We start from the raw sequence: 17,678 nt of genomic DNA, 5'->3' as shown, positions 1-17,678 counted from the left end.
CAGAACAATTTAAAAAAAATTGTCTACCGACTGTACTTAGTGTAAACGTCTTGAACATTAAGTGGAAGATTTTGAAATTCACTTCTTTTTTCAGGAAATGTTTATATGATAACTCTTTTTTAACATATAGAAGTTACAGAATTTATGTATTATTTTAGAAAGGTAAATTCTACTTTGTCATAAAACCGACATATGAACAATTTAACGTATTTCTTAAAATATTAGAATTTATTTTCGTGGATTTTGAATTAATCATACGTTACAAAATATCCAAGTAGTTTTATTTTTTAATTATCAATATGTAAAAACTTGTAAATATATTTCATAATCTACAGAACTTGGATAGTAAAGACAATCTTTTTGATTTACAGTTAGTGAGAAGGGTCCTCACATTTATTCCAAAGCATGTATTTACCTATCGGGTCATGCTTGTCATAACATAAATATTCATAGGGGACAAACAATGAAAAATATCCTTTTTGAATATAAGAACGGCGATTGCTCAAAGGTTGAAGCTAATATTTAACAAAAACAAATTTGATTTATCTTTAAAAATTCGTTAATCTTGTTTATTTTAGGGTGGGGTGAGAAAAATGTGTGTGTGCGCGCGCGCGTGCGAGAGAGATATAAAGTGAGGGTGAGAAAATAAGAATCTCGTTCCAGAAAGTTGTGTGGTTAAACTAAAACACACATATAAACACACTCAACACAACAAAACACACATCTACAGTGAGAGAAAGAGAGTGAGAGAGAAAGGGAGCTAAATAAAAAGAGAAAATGGAGAAAAAGAGGGAGAGGAGAATGAGAGAAAGTTTAATTTTTTTAATCTGATTTTTTTCTGTTGTTCAGTAGATATTAGATATCAATTTTTTTACTGCAGCTCTTGAGTATTTGTTCTCATACAAATTATTTCTAGTATTGAATTGACATAAAAGTATGTACGTATAATGTTTTAAAGTTGTAAAGCTGAAGGAGAAACTTCCCCTGGCTAAGTCAATTACACAATTATGTTTTCCCCTTCGGGGTGAAATTTATATGTTTTCCGCAACCGGGCATAATAAAATAAAATGCAGAGAGAATTAATTAAACACCACAGGGGCATTTTTAAAACAGGTCAAGATTTTTAATCAAAAATGAATTGTCCTTTAGCTTTAAAAATACAATTAAATAATGAAGTGTGACGTAAAATGAAGGCAAACCTTTTCAATTAATTCAATTAATCTATATATGAATGAAATGGTAGTTTCAGTTTTCATTTTTTGAATAATTCAAATGATTTTTTTTGTCGTTATCTTCAACTTATTTATGAAACGGATCGTACAATTTTAATTTGTAGTTTAATAACAATTTTTTATTGTTAAATAAAGTTTTGATTTTCAATGTGTCTTCGAGATCTGACGTGTTTAATCTCATTAACGTCCCATTCGTGCTCACGATGGTTATTGACATGTTTATTTCTGATATCAAGTGGAGTAGTCTGCTCTAATAAAAATTCTTGTAGCAAGAAGTTTATTAAATATTGTTCTCATCCATTTTAGGACAATTGTGACCAGTATTAATGTAGGTTATTTTTTATTTTATTTTTTATTTATTTAAATGAAATTAAAGCGGTAAGGTTATGTGTATTTTAATAGAATAATGTGCTCTTAAATGAACGTTGTAATTTCCTTTATCGCCTTTTCACTTGATCATAATGAAAACAACACCTTTCGAAAGAAATTATAGATTTGAATAATAGTTTTGATTGCCTGTATAGTTCGAATTTAGGCGTTTCGAAAGTTGGCGGGGTCCGAAAGGTCAAAGGAGGCAATGTCAAGAGGAAGGTGAAAGTGTATAATCAGTAATGGCTATAGGGCACCTAGGGGCTAGGATCTTTTTATTTTTCAAATCCGCTGAAACTTTTTTAAACAGTATTTAAAGGCAAAACAACACATCAAAGAGTGGAACTTGATGCTTAATATTGACGATATATTAAAACCCCTTGAATAAATTTCGTATATGGTGTCGTTTGGATGTGGTTAGCGTTTTTCTATAAGGTTAGGTAGGGTTAGGATATGAATGAATCAAGGTTTTTCCGTGGTGAGGAGAAAACATTAGGATGGGAAACGCGGAGTTTAAAACTCCGAAATCTCTCTCAACGTTGCTAAAGAATACTTTAACTTGTTTACATGTTTTTGGTTGTTTTCCCCCTTAGCAATATCCCTGCTATTTTGTCGTTTCCTGTCATCCTGGTCCGCCTATTCTCGCTAGTTTCAACTGTCAGATGCGTTAGTGGTTTGTGCTTATATCTTACCCTGCTTAAATCCCTGACCAACCACAAACCCAAAGCAGCTAGGACTGGCTGGATCCTTGATTACAAAAGGACCCATCTTTGTAATTTCATTTATCTAATTTTTTGAAAAAAAGTTCAGAAAAGAATTGTGGCCAAGGAGTGGAATACTGATCACACATCAAATTAAACTTTAAGTGGTCGATACCTTCTCTTCAATTACAGAATAGAATTTACAAATTTTCCATAAAGATAAACATTATATATTATCTACGATGAAAATAGTATGAAAATATAATTTTATGAGTATGAAACCACAACTGAGGATGGTTAGGGATACGAAATGCGTTTAAACAAACAAAACAAGGGAGGATATGCGGACCTTGATGTTCGAAAAGGACCAATCTACAAGTTCATGATCTCATAGACAAATAGTTTTATTAATATAAATAAAATATCCTTATGGCCCTTTATTACTTTCTTTGGAATTAAAACAATTACTACATGTTTCGAACAAAATAAATTAATCAGGTAAATTAAAAATGCAGTTGCTTAACCAAAACATAGAAGGAATTTTTATTAAGCTTTCACCGAACGTAGATTCTGCAGGAAAGAAAAGATAGTAATTAAAAATTTAGAATCCAAGTTTAATAACTGTTTACTGGTATACATTTACTTGTTATCTTTTTTCCAGTTGTTTTCCTTTATTAGTTAGTGTTTTTTTATGTGATTAAAGGAACTTATAAATACAAAATTAGATGTGGTTGTAAGTTCCTGATAACCCACGAAGAATACCAAGGTGGTTGTTTTTATTTTACTGCTGAATATTTTCTATTTGGTTTCTTGTAAAAACAACTGTATACATAAAATTTTATTGGGCTGGATCGTTAATGAAAACATGGCGGAAATGAAATTAAACTGAGAAATCAAACCGTTTAATTTTGAAACGCAACACGAAGGAGGATCCGATTTATTTGAGGTTCGATTTTCTTGTTAGGTTTCAGTTTGGCCTGATTTCTGTTGGATGGATTTACTCGTAGAAATGCCTTCGAGTGGCAGGTCCCGTTTTCACGACATAAAGAACCGGTTCATTAATATGGAGCTCCTTTCTATCAGAAGGGACGACATTTCAGAAAACAAACCGAATTAAAAAAAGTCTTCATTACAATTCATCAGTGCGATTTTATCGTCAGACCGCGAAGTTTTTAGATTACTTTGGCCGAGAGAGAGAGAGAGAAAAAAATCTGACCGCAAACTGATTTGGAATCCACGCCAGTTTTCCTAACGGTACTTCGTTGAATTGGATAGGAATAAGTGAATTGTGCCACAGATAATGGACATCCAACAAAATTGGCTAATGGTCCGACAATTAGCGAGACCTTGGTTTACCAGTTCGGTGGAGGCGATCGTTACGGTGTTTGCCCTTTGTTAACAATCGTGACGACTTATATTTGTCACTTTTTAATTATGTCGTTTACCCCAAGGTGCTTCCGCTCAATATTCGGTTGTATTTAACAAAATTCAAACGACTTGAAAACAAAAGTGTCACCCTAACAACTATCTGATTGTCCTCTGAAATTAAATTATTAAGACATTCTTGCAACCCTAAACAAGAGAAACAAAGACGGTTTGAAGTATTAACAGTAAAAACGGCTAACAAATATCGATTTTTATTTGAAAAAAAAGAAAAAAAAAAGAAAACCAGATTCTTCTGACCAATGTCTGAATCAACTGGCTGAACATCTCTCAGACAAACACATCATAGTGTGCAAAATAAGTTACATCGCATAATTTTTAGCATTGTACAAGACTGTAACATTTTTATCAATTTGTACTTTAGATAAAATCCTGTTTGTCTATTTAAGGCATTTGTATCTTTATCCAGTTTCTTCTGATTCATCGTTCGTTAAACTGGCTGAACAACTCTCAGTGCAGCAAGAATGACCAGTCAAAGCGTATAATATTAAATATTATACAATACTGTAAACTTTTATCAAACTATATTTCGAATAAATTCTTTCTTCATTGTCTGTTTAAGTACCTTTCAGTAAATTTTAAGATTCTATTCCATGGAGGGTTCCACTGAGTGGCCAACAAGACTTCGGAAAACGTTAAAATAATTGGATACTGCGTTTAATAGTAAATATTATACAAGTTCTAACATTTACTTTTATCAACTAATACTTTAAATAAAATCCTTCATCTTGATCATATAATCTTCCAGCCTCATATTTTATCTTCTATTTCATAAATTAAAAAGTTGATACCCATGATGAAAGAAAACGATGTAAAATATTATTCTAACTTCTTTCAATTAATTAATCTTTTTATGTAAGGTTTTGGTCGAAATGAAAAAGTAAGTGTCATAGTTTATTTCGACCAAAACCTTACATAAAAAGATTAATTAATTGAAAGAAATAATTTGGTCAATAAACCGCTAAATATAATGTATTATTATTATTATTATTATTAATTTTTAAGGGCGTTTTAACGGCTAAGGTCATTTCACGCCCTAACATCCAAACCTTCTATCTTAGGTTAGCTATATCTCTTCTGAGTGCTATATATTATTATTATTATTATTATTATTGATCCATGATGTTCATAAAACGATCGAGCCTGATCGTTCTATAACTCTCAGGTCAGGAAGGCTTGTGCAAGAATAATCAGTTTTCTAAAACAAATTGAAAAAAAAACATCTTCCAACAGATGGAAACTGAAGGTAAATCTAAAGAAAGGGTCAACGAACGCATTAAATCACACAAGGATAACGACATGCCATCTAATTACGTTGGACATCTCACATGGGACCACACATCTTATAAATGTCGAAATACTTTAAGCATTCTAATTGTTTTTATTAGTTGGATTAATATTATCACCAGTACAATTCATGCCATTTAATCAAAAGAATTTTCTGATTTCAGGGATATGTTATCCGCTTCGCGTCAATTTCCGGCTAAGCCATGGTTATCGTCACTCGGGTAAGTATTACTTGGATTACAAATAAAAAATAAAATAAAAGCTATAAGCACACTACGAGTTTTATGGAAATTAACGTTGTTGGAAAAAGGAAAAAGACCTTGGAATTTTTCTCTTGTTGTTGCCAACCGGCACAGATGATTGATTGTCCCTAATATGTCTATGGGTTCGTTAAACGGCGTCCTTTGTTTTTGATATACTGCCTCGTAAACAAGTCTAATGCTGCTGGTAAAAAAGTATATATGTTTGAAAAACCTGATTGACAATATTCACTCACTTATATATGATATCTGCGGTTGGAACAAAAAGTAGGTTAAGTAAGGAAGATATAGACAGAAGATAGAGTTATATAGACAGGGATAACAGTAAGAGAGAGAGGTAGGGATTTCCTAAGAGATTGCCAAGCTGGCTTTTGTCGAAATAGATCGATTACTGATCAGATTTTTTCCCTAGGGTTAATTCATAAGAAATATTACAGGAAGAACTAAGCCAGTTATTCAAACTCTTAGACAAACAATCATATGATAGTTTACATAGAGAAAGATTTTCTAGTCAACAGTTTGCCATTCCTGGTAAGCTCTTAAACTTGGCACATCTTAACCAACTTGAAAACCCTTTCTGTATGTAAACGATCATATTTGTTTGTCTGAGATTGTTGAGATTGATTGTTTGTCTAGGACTATGAATAACTGGTGTAGGTCTACCTTTAACATTTTATGAATTAACCCTAGAGAAAAAAAATTGATCAATTATCGATCTATTTCGACAAGAGCCAATTGGCAATTTCTTAGGAAATCCAGGTCTATCTATCTCTTGATTCTTACTGTCATCCCTATCCTTATAACCCTAGCTATCTGTCTTTTGTCAACCTTACTTAACCTACTTTTTGCTGCACCCACAGATATCATACATAAGTGAGAGATTATTGTCGATCATGTTTTTAAAATATATACACGTTTTGTTTTTACCAGTGTGGTGTAGGTATGCCTATAACATTCCCTATAGATAGTAAAACTTATAGTTCTTGATTGTTGATTATTTAGCACTTAAGGGCGTATCTTCGATCTAAATCTATCTCAAAAAATTCTTGACTATTTTTCCATCAGATTTACAATGATAGAACAAACATTAGTTGACTTTTGAATTGTCAATATTTATTCTATCAGTATAAATCTGACGAAAATATAGACAAGTCATTTTTTTCATAAGCGCTGAGAACATTAGTTTGAGAAGTTAAAGTTCGTTTTGGGTCTCGCATGATTATTCGATTCGCGTATAAACCAAGTAAGGTTTGAGTCCTCAAATAAAATTACATTTACATAATTATAACGGAGCCTCTATATGAAGGTAGAATGAATAATTACAAGTTCAGTAGTATGAAAGTCCTATTTTATCATAATATTTTTCAAAAATGTCCACTACGTGTCACTTGTTCGGCAATGGATTACGAAGAAATGTTTGTCTAGTACCCGTACTAGGTTCTAATTTCGACCGGATATTCTAAAAACCACAAGGTGTAGCCACAATTGTGGCAGATGATACATGACTGGTGTTCATTACCTATCCTGACGTACAGCTTTACAGTAATCCATTTTCATTAAAAATTAAGAGCGTTGTTTGCAGTATTGATCGTTCTATTGCAGAAAAGTTCTTTACCTGTTGCCATCAACTTCGTCCCTTTTTTTCGTCTAACATTGTCATAAAAGAAGGTGTTTTAAATAATAAATTATATAAACAAAATGACAGACTAAAATCCGAGGATAGGCAGAATATGAATCAGTGAAAAAATCTCTTCAACCAGCAGAACCCAAGAAGAAATCTCACGAATCTTACAAAATGACTATGAGCTTAACATTTTTTCATGCACCAGGACTTTTTTTTATAGAAACCTTGTAAAAACTGAATATAAAGTATCCAGGAAGTAAATTTAAACGACCTCATAAAAATAATTACTATCTCTAGCATCATCGTCATTAATTATAATGATTTTTTTTCTTCCCTTGTCTAGCATTTGATTACATCAAATATAAATAATCAAAATAGCTCGGAATTGACTAGGTGTTTCTGAAACCCGGTAATTTCCTATCACTTATTGCTATTCATGGTCGGATTTTCCCTGTTATTTTTAATTGTGGCTTTCATCGCACCTGCTGAGAGGTGCACAGAATTTCCGGTCTGCTGAGTCCTCCGTCGGAGAAGCCTCATAAGAGAACTTTCCTATGTCACGTCTTTTTTCATTTTGATTTTGCCACTAGATTCATATTTATATTGTGAGAACTCGAATATGAGCACACAATAAAAAAATAAAACTTTTCCTTTTTATTGCTTTGAAGTTGTCTTTTATTGCTGTCTTTGTCTTATTGTTAGTTATTTTTTTAATATTATAATATCTTCATAGAATCTTCTTATGTATGATCTTGATGGGAATATACAAGGAATTTCCTTTCAAATATCTATATATTGTTCTGAGTACAGAAACCTAAACAAGTAAACATGTCTGGCTTTCTCATAAATTTTTGTTTGTTTTTAATGATAATAATGGTCAATAATCATGCTTGTTAGTGGTGATTACGTCAATTATTTACCTTCAAATATCAGATCTGAATAATCACCATACAAATGACACCTATTTATACCGTTCTTTTTTAAGCCGTGAATTTAATTAGATGTTTATTAAGCAAATACGTTTGCTGTGATCGTGATGCTTTTTACAACAATGTTTGACCTAGTGAAAAATCGGAAGTTTTGGCCAACATGGGTGGGTTCCGATATGGGTATGCAGTTGGTGAGACTCAACGGAAGTCGATGCCGTCCGGAAAAGGCCCGAACCGGATCTACGGAAGGCGAACACGGCTGCTGGAGGTGGTTAAACCGGAACAATACTTTTCATAGTTGATGCTAGTTTTAATGCCTCTTCTATTCTTTATCCTTTTGTTCCTCGCTCGGTCTCATTGTGCGTTTATCGCTATTCGAATACTGGTAGTGAACGGTTGGGTGTGTCATGTATTTAAAAATAAATGTTTCTGATGATTGTTGTAGAAAATGACTGGTCACATGTTGCAATTTAACGTTGTTTTTTTTAAATATAGATGAATTAATTGTTTAATTACAGTCAAAAGAAATACGTTAGTTATCTAGCTATATCAGCTACAGGATGAAGAAAAAGAAGAAAAACTAGTATATTTGACATATTTACATATATACAGATTGCAACCTGACTCTTTTTTCATTTGTGTTAGAAGTGCGAAAGACACTGGGCTTTATGACCTACAACCTTAACAATGTAATCATTTTGTCTTGTTAGCCTGTTACTGCGTTTGCGGGGAAAAACTGATGATAAAATAACCCGCTGTCACTTTTGATTCATGGTAATGACTTTAAATTATGTGAACAATTTAAGATTACTTTGAGTGTGAATCAACTTTTTGACAGTTAACAAAGTTTAAATAACTTATATGTACATAGTTATAAATTAAGTATAAACATAATATATATATAATTTAAAAAGTAAAATAAATAAATAGAATGAATAAACAGTATAAGTAAATCGAATAAATAAATGGAATAAATAATTAATTAAATAATAAATAAATATGTAAATTCTTTCACAATTAAATAGTTGATTGCATACATATGCACATGAACCCACTCGTATCCATAGTCTAAGAATAAATAAATAAATAATTAAACAGGTAAGCACATGTAACGTGTGGATATGTGTATGTTCAAATGTACATATATCTGTACTACAAGAATAAATAAAGAGATAAATAAGTGTAACGCTTGTGGACACGTGTATATACAAATTATTTAGTGCAGGATTTTTTTCAATCGTTTGTGCTTCCAAGGAATCAGGGTGTCGTAGTTTCCAATCGATCTGCAGAGGACGTTCTTATTTGAGGCGTGTTTACAGTGCTTTAACCATGTGGTATGTCAGTTTCACTGTGGAGTTGATCTAACCTGGTCCGTCTGCGAGATGATGTGACTAGTCTTAGGAATTTGTTCTGCATCCTTTGTATTTTTAGCAGATTCGGCTTGCATGTAAAACTCCGTATATTACAAGCATAGAGCAGCATGGGTTTGAGAACCGCCTTGTAAATAAGTCACTTGTTGTGCCTTATTCATTAGCCAATAGTGGGAATAGAATTCTGATGGCTAATTTGACTTTTGCGATCCTATTCATTATATGAGGGCAACGCTTTTAAAAAGAACAAGTTCTTATTACGGCCAAAATAGATCAGATGGTGGGTTAGGGTTTTAAAAAGGGTGAGGCAAGAATCAATCTGCTCCTTTTTAAAAAAGATGGTTCCTACTCACATTACATGTTAATTTTTTTAAAAAAGGATTGAACTCCACACTCACCCCATCATTTATAATTTCTATCAATCTGCTCCTGTAAGATTAAAGACGATGTTTCTAGAATTGATCGTTCTAACGTAAAAATTTCTTTACCTTTTACCTCCAAACTTAGCCCTTTTGTTCTTTTTTGATATTCTGAAAGTTGTGGTGCAGTGTTGAATAAATGCTTAAGGGAATATTCTATTAGTAATATAAATTGTTAAGAAATGATGACTGACCAAACATCGAGGATAGGCATATCTACGGATTTATTACCCTCAGAACCTAAGAGGAAATCTCATGAATAACTTCTTATTATAGGCATAATAGCGTCAGTTGCTAAGTCAGAATTTTGAACAGGGAGAGACAAGAATCAAGACAACTGAACCTGTAGCAGACGGTGGGCAAGAGCGATGTCTTCTTACATCAAAGCTTTAACAACTCCAACATGTTCTATTGAGCTTTAGTGTATTGGGCTCGTGTTAATCATTTGCAAAATATCATAGGTTTATTTATTTACATACGCAACGCATGAACTGTTTTATGAACCAATCACACAGCTTTCGACTAATATAATTTTTCAAAAATATCTGTTTTGTGTCAGTTGATTATTAATGACCAAAACAGGCCAAGGAAACACTTGTATAATTATATTGGATGTCAATAAATATAATCATATTATATAATTATATTTATTGACATCCTGGGCCTCTGACAAATCTACTCGTAGTTTTCCAAGTGCCTTAGCCTGAATACCATCAGACGGTGGGATGCCAAATTGTAAGCAGGGTGAGGCGAGTGTGATACATTTCTGCGCGTGTATTTTACGTGGAAAAGCAATGCTTTTATGCAAATCTTTTGGATTTTGATGAACTTTTGTGTTTATAAACGACATCCTGTTTGGTTTGGGCAGTTGGCTTTTTGCAAAACTTACCAATATTAGTTAGTTTTTACCGTATTTTCTTTCCGTAAACCACAAGTACGTCAGATAATGAATACAAATTTATTATATTTTACCGAAGTCAAACAAAACAAGTCAGAGGAACTTATGTACTCATAGCCGTCAGATGGTGAAAAGAGAGATCCTGAGATATAGGCCGTTTCAACGAGAATGTGTGAGATAAAACAACTCGAAGTAAACCAGGATGTAGTGAGCTTTCAGTAAATATTACGTAATTTGAAAAGATAAGGCCCTTCAATTGCCAAGGTGGTTTTAGTAACAGTTAGGTAATTGTAACAATCGTTTCGCACTCACGGTTATTTTAAACATTTCAATAAAAGCACACCAGAAAGAAACAAAAAATGAATAGGTGCATTTAGAATGGCTTTAGGAGTAGTTAATAAGGCAGGTAATTTTTTTTTCTTTCTTTTCCAGTTGTGAATTTATTAAAAGTTACACGTTCCTTCTTCTGTGTCTTTAAATTCATCGAGTCATGATGACAGAAGACCAATGAATTCATGGTTTCATTAATTTACCGAGAAAAGGATATCCTATTTACAAACAATCCCATAAATAACAATTCTTGTAAATTACGTTTAGAATGGTCAACCATAATTATTTAACGTTTAACTAATATTTCATCGCCTTTATTAGACAATTTTCACATTTATTACTTTAATTATAACAATAATTTTCATAAATAACTACAAAAAGGCATTTGTTACATTTAGTAATTTATACGTTCATAACTTCTAAAAATGGCTTCTTAGAAATTAGAAGTCTTTTATTTTGAATGTTAAATTTCGTATTATCGCTAAGTCTTTTATTACATAGTTTTCATTTTTTTTTTAAATTTATTTTTTGATCAGCTATACATACTTTACATACAAAAACACATGAAATTAAAGAAAAAGAAGCAGGACAATGTAGATTTTAATAACTAAAGAAATAATTTGTTATTTTCAATTAAATTTTGTACCATTCTCTACCAATTTGAAGCGGGGAAAAATATATGTTAGACAATATTAAACTAATATTAAAAATTATATTTATCGGCAAATAATAAACTCTTATTTTACTGGAATAATAAATATGAATATATATATTTTTTTTTCATTCTAGGGAGACTACATATGGATTGAACCTATTTCAGGAAGAGAGTTTGATGTTGCAATTGGTGCCCGAGTAATATCTGCTGAAGGAAAACGCATTCTAATAAAAGACGATGATGGCAAGGTAAGAAAAATTAAATAATTTAATAATGATAAATAATACATATTTGAAATTTTGTATGACATTATTATTTATTAGGAGGTGTGGCTCACACCGGAGAGGAAGATTAAGGCAATGCATGCCACATCGGTTCAAGGAGTGGAGGACATGATATCCCTGGGAGACCTGCACGAGGCTGGAATACTGCGAAATCTCTTAATAAGATACAATGAAAATCTCATTTATGTGTGTTACAATTTTTATTTTATTGTTATTTGTTCAATGGACAATTTAAATACTGATTTTTTTTTAAAGACATACACTGGCTCAATATTAGTGGCTGTTAATCCTTACCAAATATTACCAATTTATACTGCTGAACAAATTAAGCTTTATAAGGATAAGAAAATAGGCGAACTTCCCCCTCATATCTTTGCCATTGGTGATAACTGTTACACTCACATGAAAAGATTTGGCCAAGATCAGTGTATAGTCATTAGGTAATAAAAAAAATCAACATACATAATATATGATATAAAACATTGTTACAATTTTGACGAAATCTTAGCGGGGAGAGTGGTGCAGGGAAAACGGAAAGCACTAAGTTAATATTACAATATTTGGCAGCGATCAGTGGAAAACATTCATGGATTGAGCAGCAGATATTAGAGGCAAATCCAATATTGGAAGGTACGCACTGTTTAATTTGCATAAATTGCACATCCAATAAATTTAAAACTCACTATAAAACATTCATTTTCAGCATTTGGAAATGCCAAAACAATTAGAAATGATAACTCCTCAAGATTTGGAAAGTACATAGACATACATTTCAATGCGTCAGGAGTTATTGAAGGTGCAAAAATCGAACAATATCTGTTAGAAAAATCTAGGATAGTATCACAATCACGGGATGAAAGGAATTATCACATTTTCTACTGTATGCTCGCTGGACTTGCAAAAGAAGACAAGAACAAATTAGAGTTAGGAGATGCATCACACTATAAGTACCTTATAGGAGTATGTAGATGATACATTTTATTTTCATTTTGATGAATTAATTTCATAATTACTAATAAAATTTACTTTTAGGGAGGAGGGATAACATGTGAAGGCAGAGACGATGCTGCTGAATTTGCGGATATTCGATCTGCAATGAAAGTATTATTGTTTTCAGACCAAGAAATATGGGAAATACTAACGTTATTAGCTGCTTTACTGCACACAGGAAACATTAATTACAAAGCAGCTATAATAGACAATTTAGATGCCACTGAAATTCCTGACCATTCGATCGTTTCCAGAGTAGCAGGTCTTCTTGGTGTTCCCAAACAACCTTTAATTGATGCTTTGACAAGAAAAACATTATTTGCTCATGGAGAGACAGTGGTAAGTTCAGCGTATTAGATAGATTCAATTTATTAAATTATTTTATATTCTAAATTTTTTTTCCATAGGTTTCGACACTTTCTAGAGATCAGTCAGTGGATGTGAGGGACGCATTTGTAAAAGGGATATATGGAAGACTTTTTGTGTACATAGTAAATAAAATAAATAACGCTATTTATAAACCAAAGTCAGCTGCCAGAAATTGTATAGGTGTTTTGGACATTTTTGGCTTTGAGAATTTCGACACCAATAGGTAAATGAGCAATAATATTGTTTAAATTGTTCCATCTTTCTTTCTAACAGTAAATAAAACTGATTTTAAATTTTTTTTGTAAAGTTTCGAACAATTTTGTATCAATTTTGCAAACGAGAACCTCCAGCAATTTTTTGTTCAGCACATATTTAAACTGGAACAAGAAGAATACAATTTAGAAAATATAAACTGGCAGCATTTAGAATTTGTGGACAACCAGGACGCTTTAGATTTGATCGCAATAAAACAATTAAATATTATGGCTCTAATTGACGAAGAATCAAAATTTCCAAAAGTGAGTGTCTTTTCCAAATGGTATTTTTACTCGCTAATTGTATTGCTAACTATTCTTAATTATATTCACAGGGCACGGACCAAACTATGCTTGCAAAGCTTCACAAAACTCACGGGTCTCATAGAAATTATTTAAAACCTAAATCAGATATAAATACTTCATTTGGGTTAAATCATTTTGCTGGGATTGTATTCTATGACACAAGAGGTAAATCATCTAGTAATTATTCTTATATCATTCAATTTGATGAAACAATTAAAACGGTTTGTTGTAGGATTTTTGGAAAAAAACAGGGATACGTTCAACGCAGACCTTTTGCAACTCATACACATATCCAACAACAAATTTTTAAGATTGCTATTTGCAGAAGACATTGGAATGGGTGCAGAAACGAGAAAAAGGGCGCCAACTCTTTCTACTCAATTTAAAAAATCTCTTGACTGTCTTATGAAAACATTAAGCAACTGTCAACCTTTTTTCATAAGATGTATAAAGCCAAATGAGATAAAAAAGCCGATGGTATTTTATTTATAGATATATTTAAAGAATAGAGCTATAATTCATTATTGTTTATAGATGTTTGATCGAGGCTTATGCGTTAGACAACTGAGATATTCAGGTATGATGGAAACAATTAGAATCAGGCGAGCAGGCTATCCCATTAGACACTCTTTTAAAGATTTTGTCGAGAGATATCGTTTTCTCATACCAGGGGTTCCTCCAGCTCATAAGGTCCACATTACATGCAATAAAACATAAAAAAATGTACTAATTACACCTTTGATTTAGACTGAGTGCCGTTCGGCTACAGGAAGGATCTGCCAAGCTGTATTAGGAAAATCTGACTATCAACTCGGGAGCACAAAAGTCTTTTTAAAAGATGCACATGATTTGTATTTAGAACAAGAACGAGATAGAGTTCTAACAAGAAATATTGTGGTACTGCAAAAATCAATCAGAGGATGGGTTTATAGAAGAAGGTAATTAATTAAACTTAACTAGTCCAAAGGAAATATGAAATGAATAATATTTTATTTTTTCTTGTTTTAGGTATCAAAGAATGAAAGCTGCAGCAATGGTTATTCAGAAGTACTGGCAGGGCTGGGCTCAACGTAGACGATATCTCCGGATGCGTGTTGGCTACATGAGACTTCAAGCATTGATAAGATCGAGGGTTCTGTCCCACAGATTCCGTCACCTCAGAGGGCATATTGTCGCTTTGCAAGCAAGAGCCAGGGGTAAATTAGTGAGGGAAATGTTTGCCAAAAAAATGTGGGCAATTGTCAAAATTCAGTCTCACGTACGAAGGATAATAGCCCAAAGAAGATATGCAAAAATCAAAGTTTGTTACTGTCTATTTTACTACAGATTAATTATTTAGTTTTTACAGATTTTAATATTTCTTTCTTTTCTCAGCTTGAGTATCGTCAGCACTTTGAGGCGCTTAAGATGAAAAAAATTGAAGAGAAAGAACTCAAAGATGCAGGAAACAAAAGAGCAAAGGAAATTGCCGAGCGACATTACAGGGTAATTTAGTATATTTGCATTATTATTTAAATTATTGATTTATTTTTTTAGGACTATTGTCTTAAAATATTATTTATTTATCTATAGGCCTAAACCTTTTAATAAACCTTGGTGTGTTATTGTTTGTAGGACCGAATGGAAGAATTGGAGAGGCGTGAACATGAACAGGAAATTGAGGAAAGGAGGAGAATGGAAATAAAAAAGAACATTATAATAGATGCTGCCAAAAAACAGGATGAGCCTGTAGATGATAGTAAACTTGTTGAAGCTATGTTTGACTTTTTGCCAGATTCCAGCAGTGAAGCTCCCCTTCCAGCTAGAGAGACTTCTGTCTTTAAAGTATGCAATAATGATTTAATTTTTTATTACAAACTCTATTTGTTTTTTGTTTTCTAAGGATTTACCTACAGCAAAAGCTGATCAACAAGAAGTCATCAATCAGATCCAAATGGCAACCGAAGATGAAGAAGACCTGTCAGAATTTAAGTTTCAAAAGTTTGCAGCAACGTATTTCCAAGGGAATGTTACTCATCAATACTCTAGAAAGCCGTTGAAACATCCGTTACTCCCACTTCACACACAAGGAGACCAATTGGTAATATGGTTTATTTTTAATTTACTTAGTTTATTTAATAAATTATACTAATATAATTTTATCAAGGCTGCACAAGCACTTTGGATAACAATTTTAAGATTTACTGGAGATCTGCCAGAACCGAGATACCACACAATGGATAGGGACAATGTATCTGTAATGTCAAAAGTGACAGCAACACTTGGTAGAAACTTCATACGCAGTAAGGAGTTTCAAGAAGCTCAACTCATGGGAATGGACCCGGTACTGTCAATACTGTTAAAATATAATGAAAGAAAATATAATTGTGTATGTAATTTCAGGATACAATTCTGAAACAGAAACCTCGCTCAATAAGGCACAAATTGGTGTCACTGACTTTGAAGAGAAAAAACAAACTTGGAGAAGATGTACGCAGAAGACTGCAAGATGAAGAATACACAGCAGACAGTTATCAGTCTTGGCTTGAAGCAAGGCCGACTTCAAATCTAGAAAAACTTCATTTCATCATTGGACACGGAATTCTGAGAGCAGAACTAAGGTGACTTTAACTGTGGTTAAATATTATAATAATATTTTTTAATGAAATTTATATAAATTTCAGGGATGAAATTTACTGTCAAATATGTAAACAGTTGACAAACAATCCTTCAAAATCATCACACGCTCGCGGTTGGATTCTGCTCTCGCTTTGTGTTGGTTGTTTTGCACCTTCTGAAAAATTTGTAAGCTATCTAAGAGCATTTATAAGAGAAGGACCACCTGGTTACGCTCCGTATTGTGAAGACAGGTTGAAGAGAACATTCAACAACGGCACTCGCAATCAACCTCCAAGTTGGCTTGAACTTCAGGTAAGTAAAGAATATAATTAAATTTTTAAAGTACTATTATTTCCTTTTAATTTCAGGCTACAAAGTCAAAGAAACCGATAATGTTGCCTATCACATTTATGGATGGAAACACTAAAACACTTTTAGCAGATTCGGCAACAACAGCCCGAGAACTGTGCAATCAACTATCTGACAAAATAGCTCTAAAGGATCAGTTTGGATTTTCTTTATACATAGCTCTCTTTGATAAAGTTTCATCTCTTGGAAGTGGAGGGGACCATGTCATGGATGCGATATCACAATGTGAACAATATGCAAAAGAACAAGGCGCTCAGGAAAGGAACGCACCCTGGAGATTATTCTTCAGAAAGGAAATATTTGCTCCTTGGCACGATCCAACTGAAGATCAGGTTGCGACAAATCTCATTTATCAACAAGTTGTCAGAGGTGTAAAATTTGGCGAATATAGGTGTGACAAGGTAAATTTTAATTTTTAAAAATGTAAATTGTTATGAACACTACTATATAATGAATTTTTATCTTCTTTGTACAGGAAGAAGATCTGGCTATGATTGCAGCTCAACAATACTACATTGAATATTCGTCAGACATGAACATGGAACGGCTATTGGGGTTACTGCCAAGCTATATTCCAGATTATTGCCTAACAAATGGCGATAAATCTATCGATCGTTGGGCTAGTTTGATATTGCAAGCTTTTAAAAAGGTATTTTTTTAATTAAACACTTTTGAATATTTGATTTAAAAATATTTTAATTGTTACAAGCAAAATTTAGCTTGATCATCTCCATTTATGATCTGTCTATTATTGCTAGTTTTGTGCAGTTGCATTTCGGCATTTTGCACTTTTAAGTGGTGCGAGGGTTATTTTGTCAATTATGTCCTTTTATAAGTTTGTTCATTATAAATGAATAGTTTTTATAACACATTAATATAAGAAAACTTATAACATGGCACATATAAATCAAATATTAATTAATTCACATAAATCATTCACTTGCTCACTTTTTACAAATATATAAAAAAAAAAAAAAAAGTATAAACAAGA

At 32.4% G+C, this 17,678-nt stretch overlaps 1 protein-coding gene across 3 annotated transcripts in view; it reads left to right on the top strand.

The window, feature by feature from the left end:
* Nucleotides 1-17,678, top strand: part of LOC106665689 (myosin-VIIa) — a 31,772-nt gene that overhangs the window by 9,147 nt on the left and 4,947 nt on the right. The window contains exons 2-23 of one of the 3 annotated variants that reach the window (XM_014392310.2): nucleotides 5,197-5,253; nucleotides 11,652-11,765; nucleotides 11,841-11,987; nucleotides 12,057-12,241; nucleotides 12,310-12,431; nucleotides 12,505-12,761; nucleotides 12,834-13,130; nucleotides 13,199-13,383; nucleotides 13,468-13,678; nucleotides 13,750-13,885; nucleotides 13,953-14,197; nucleotides 14,255-14,410; nucleotides 14,468-14,658; nucleotides 14,729-15,020; nucleotides 15,095-15,205; nucleotides 15,335-15,544; nucleotides 15,603-15,800; nucleotides 15,867-16,043; nucleotides 16,103-16,320; nucleotides 16,384-16,630; nucleotides 16,687-17,088; nucleotides 17,163-17,336. In XM_014392310.2, coding sequence (XP_014247796.1) covers nucleotides 5,236-5,253; nucleotides 11,652-11,765; nucleotides 11,841-11,987; nucleotides 12,057-12,241; nucleotides 12,310-12,431; nucleotides 12,505-12,761; nucleotides 12,834-13,130; nucleotides 13,199-13,383; nucleotides 13,468-13,678; nucleotides 13,750-13,885; nucleotides 13,953-14,197; nucleotides 14,255-14,410; nucleotides 14,468-14,658; nucleotides 14,729-15,020; nucleotides 15,095-15,205; nucleotides 15,335-15,544; nucleotides 15,603-15,800; nucleotides 15,867-16,043; nucleotides 16,103-16,320; nucleotides 16,384-16,630; nucleotides 16,687-17,088; nucleotides 17,163-17,336 — 4,293 coding nt within the window. In that variant the 5' untranslated portion in view covers nucleotides 5,197-5,235. Of the gene's footprint in view, nucleotides 1-5,196; nucleotides 5,254-10,806; nucleotides 10,939-11,651; nucleotides 11,766-11,840; nucleotides 11,988-12,056; nucleotides 12,242-12,309; nucleotides 12,432-12,504; nucleotides 12,762-12,833; nucleotides 13,131-13,198; nucleotides 13,384-13,467; nucleotides 13,679-13,749; nucleotides 13,886-13,952; nucleotides 14,198-14,254; nucleotides 14,411-14,467; nucleotides 14,659-14,728; nucleotides 15,021-15,094; nucleotides 15,206-15,334; nucleotides 15,545-15,602; nucleotides 15,801-15,866; nucleotides 16,044-16,102; nucleotides 16,321-16,383; nucleotides 16,631-16,686; nucleotides 17,089-17,162; nucleotides 17,337-17,678 lie in introns of those variants that run through there. The other 2 variants (XM_014392309.2, XM_014392311.2) reach the window with 2 other exon arrangements.

This window comes from Cimex lectularius, unplaced genomic scaffold (assembly GCF_000648675.2).
Source record: "Cimex lectularius strain Harlan isolate CLEC.00 unplaced genomic scaffold, Clec_2.1 scaffold104, whole genome shotgun sequence".
Lineage (NCBI taxonomy): Eukaryota > Metazoa > Arthropoda > Insecta > Hemiptera > Cimicidae > Cimex > Cimex lectularius.
This window is presented reverse-complemented; position numbering and strand designations above follow the sequence as displayed.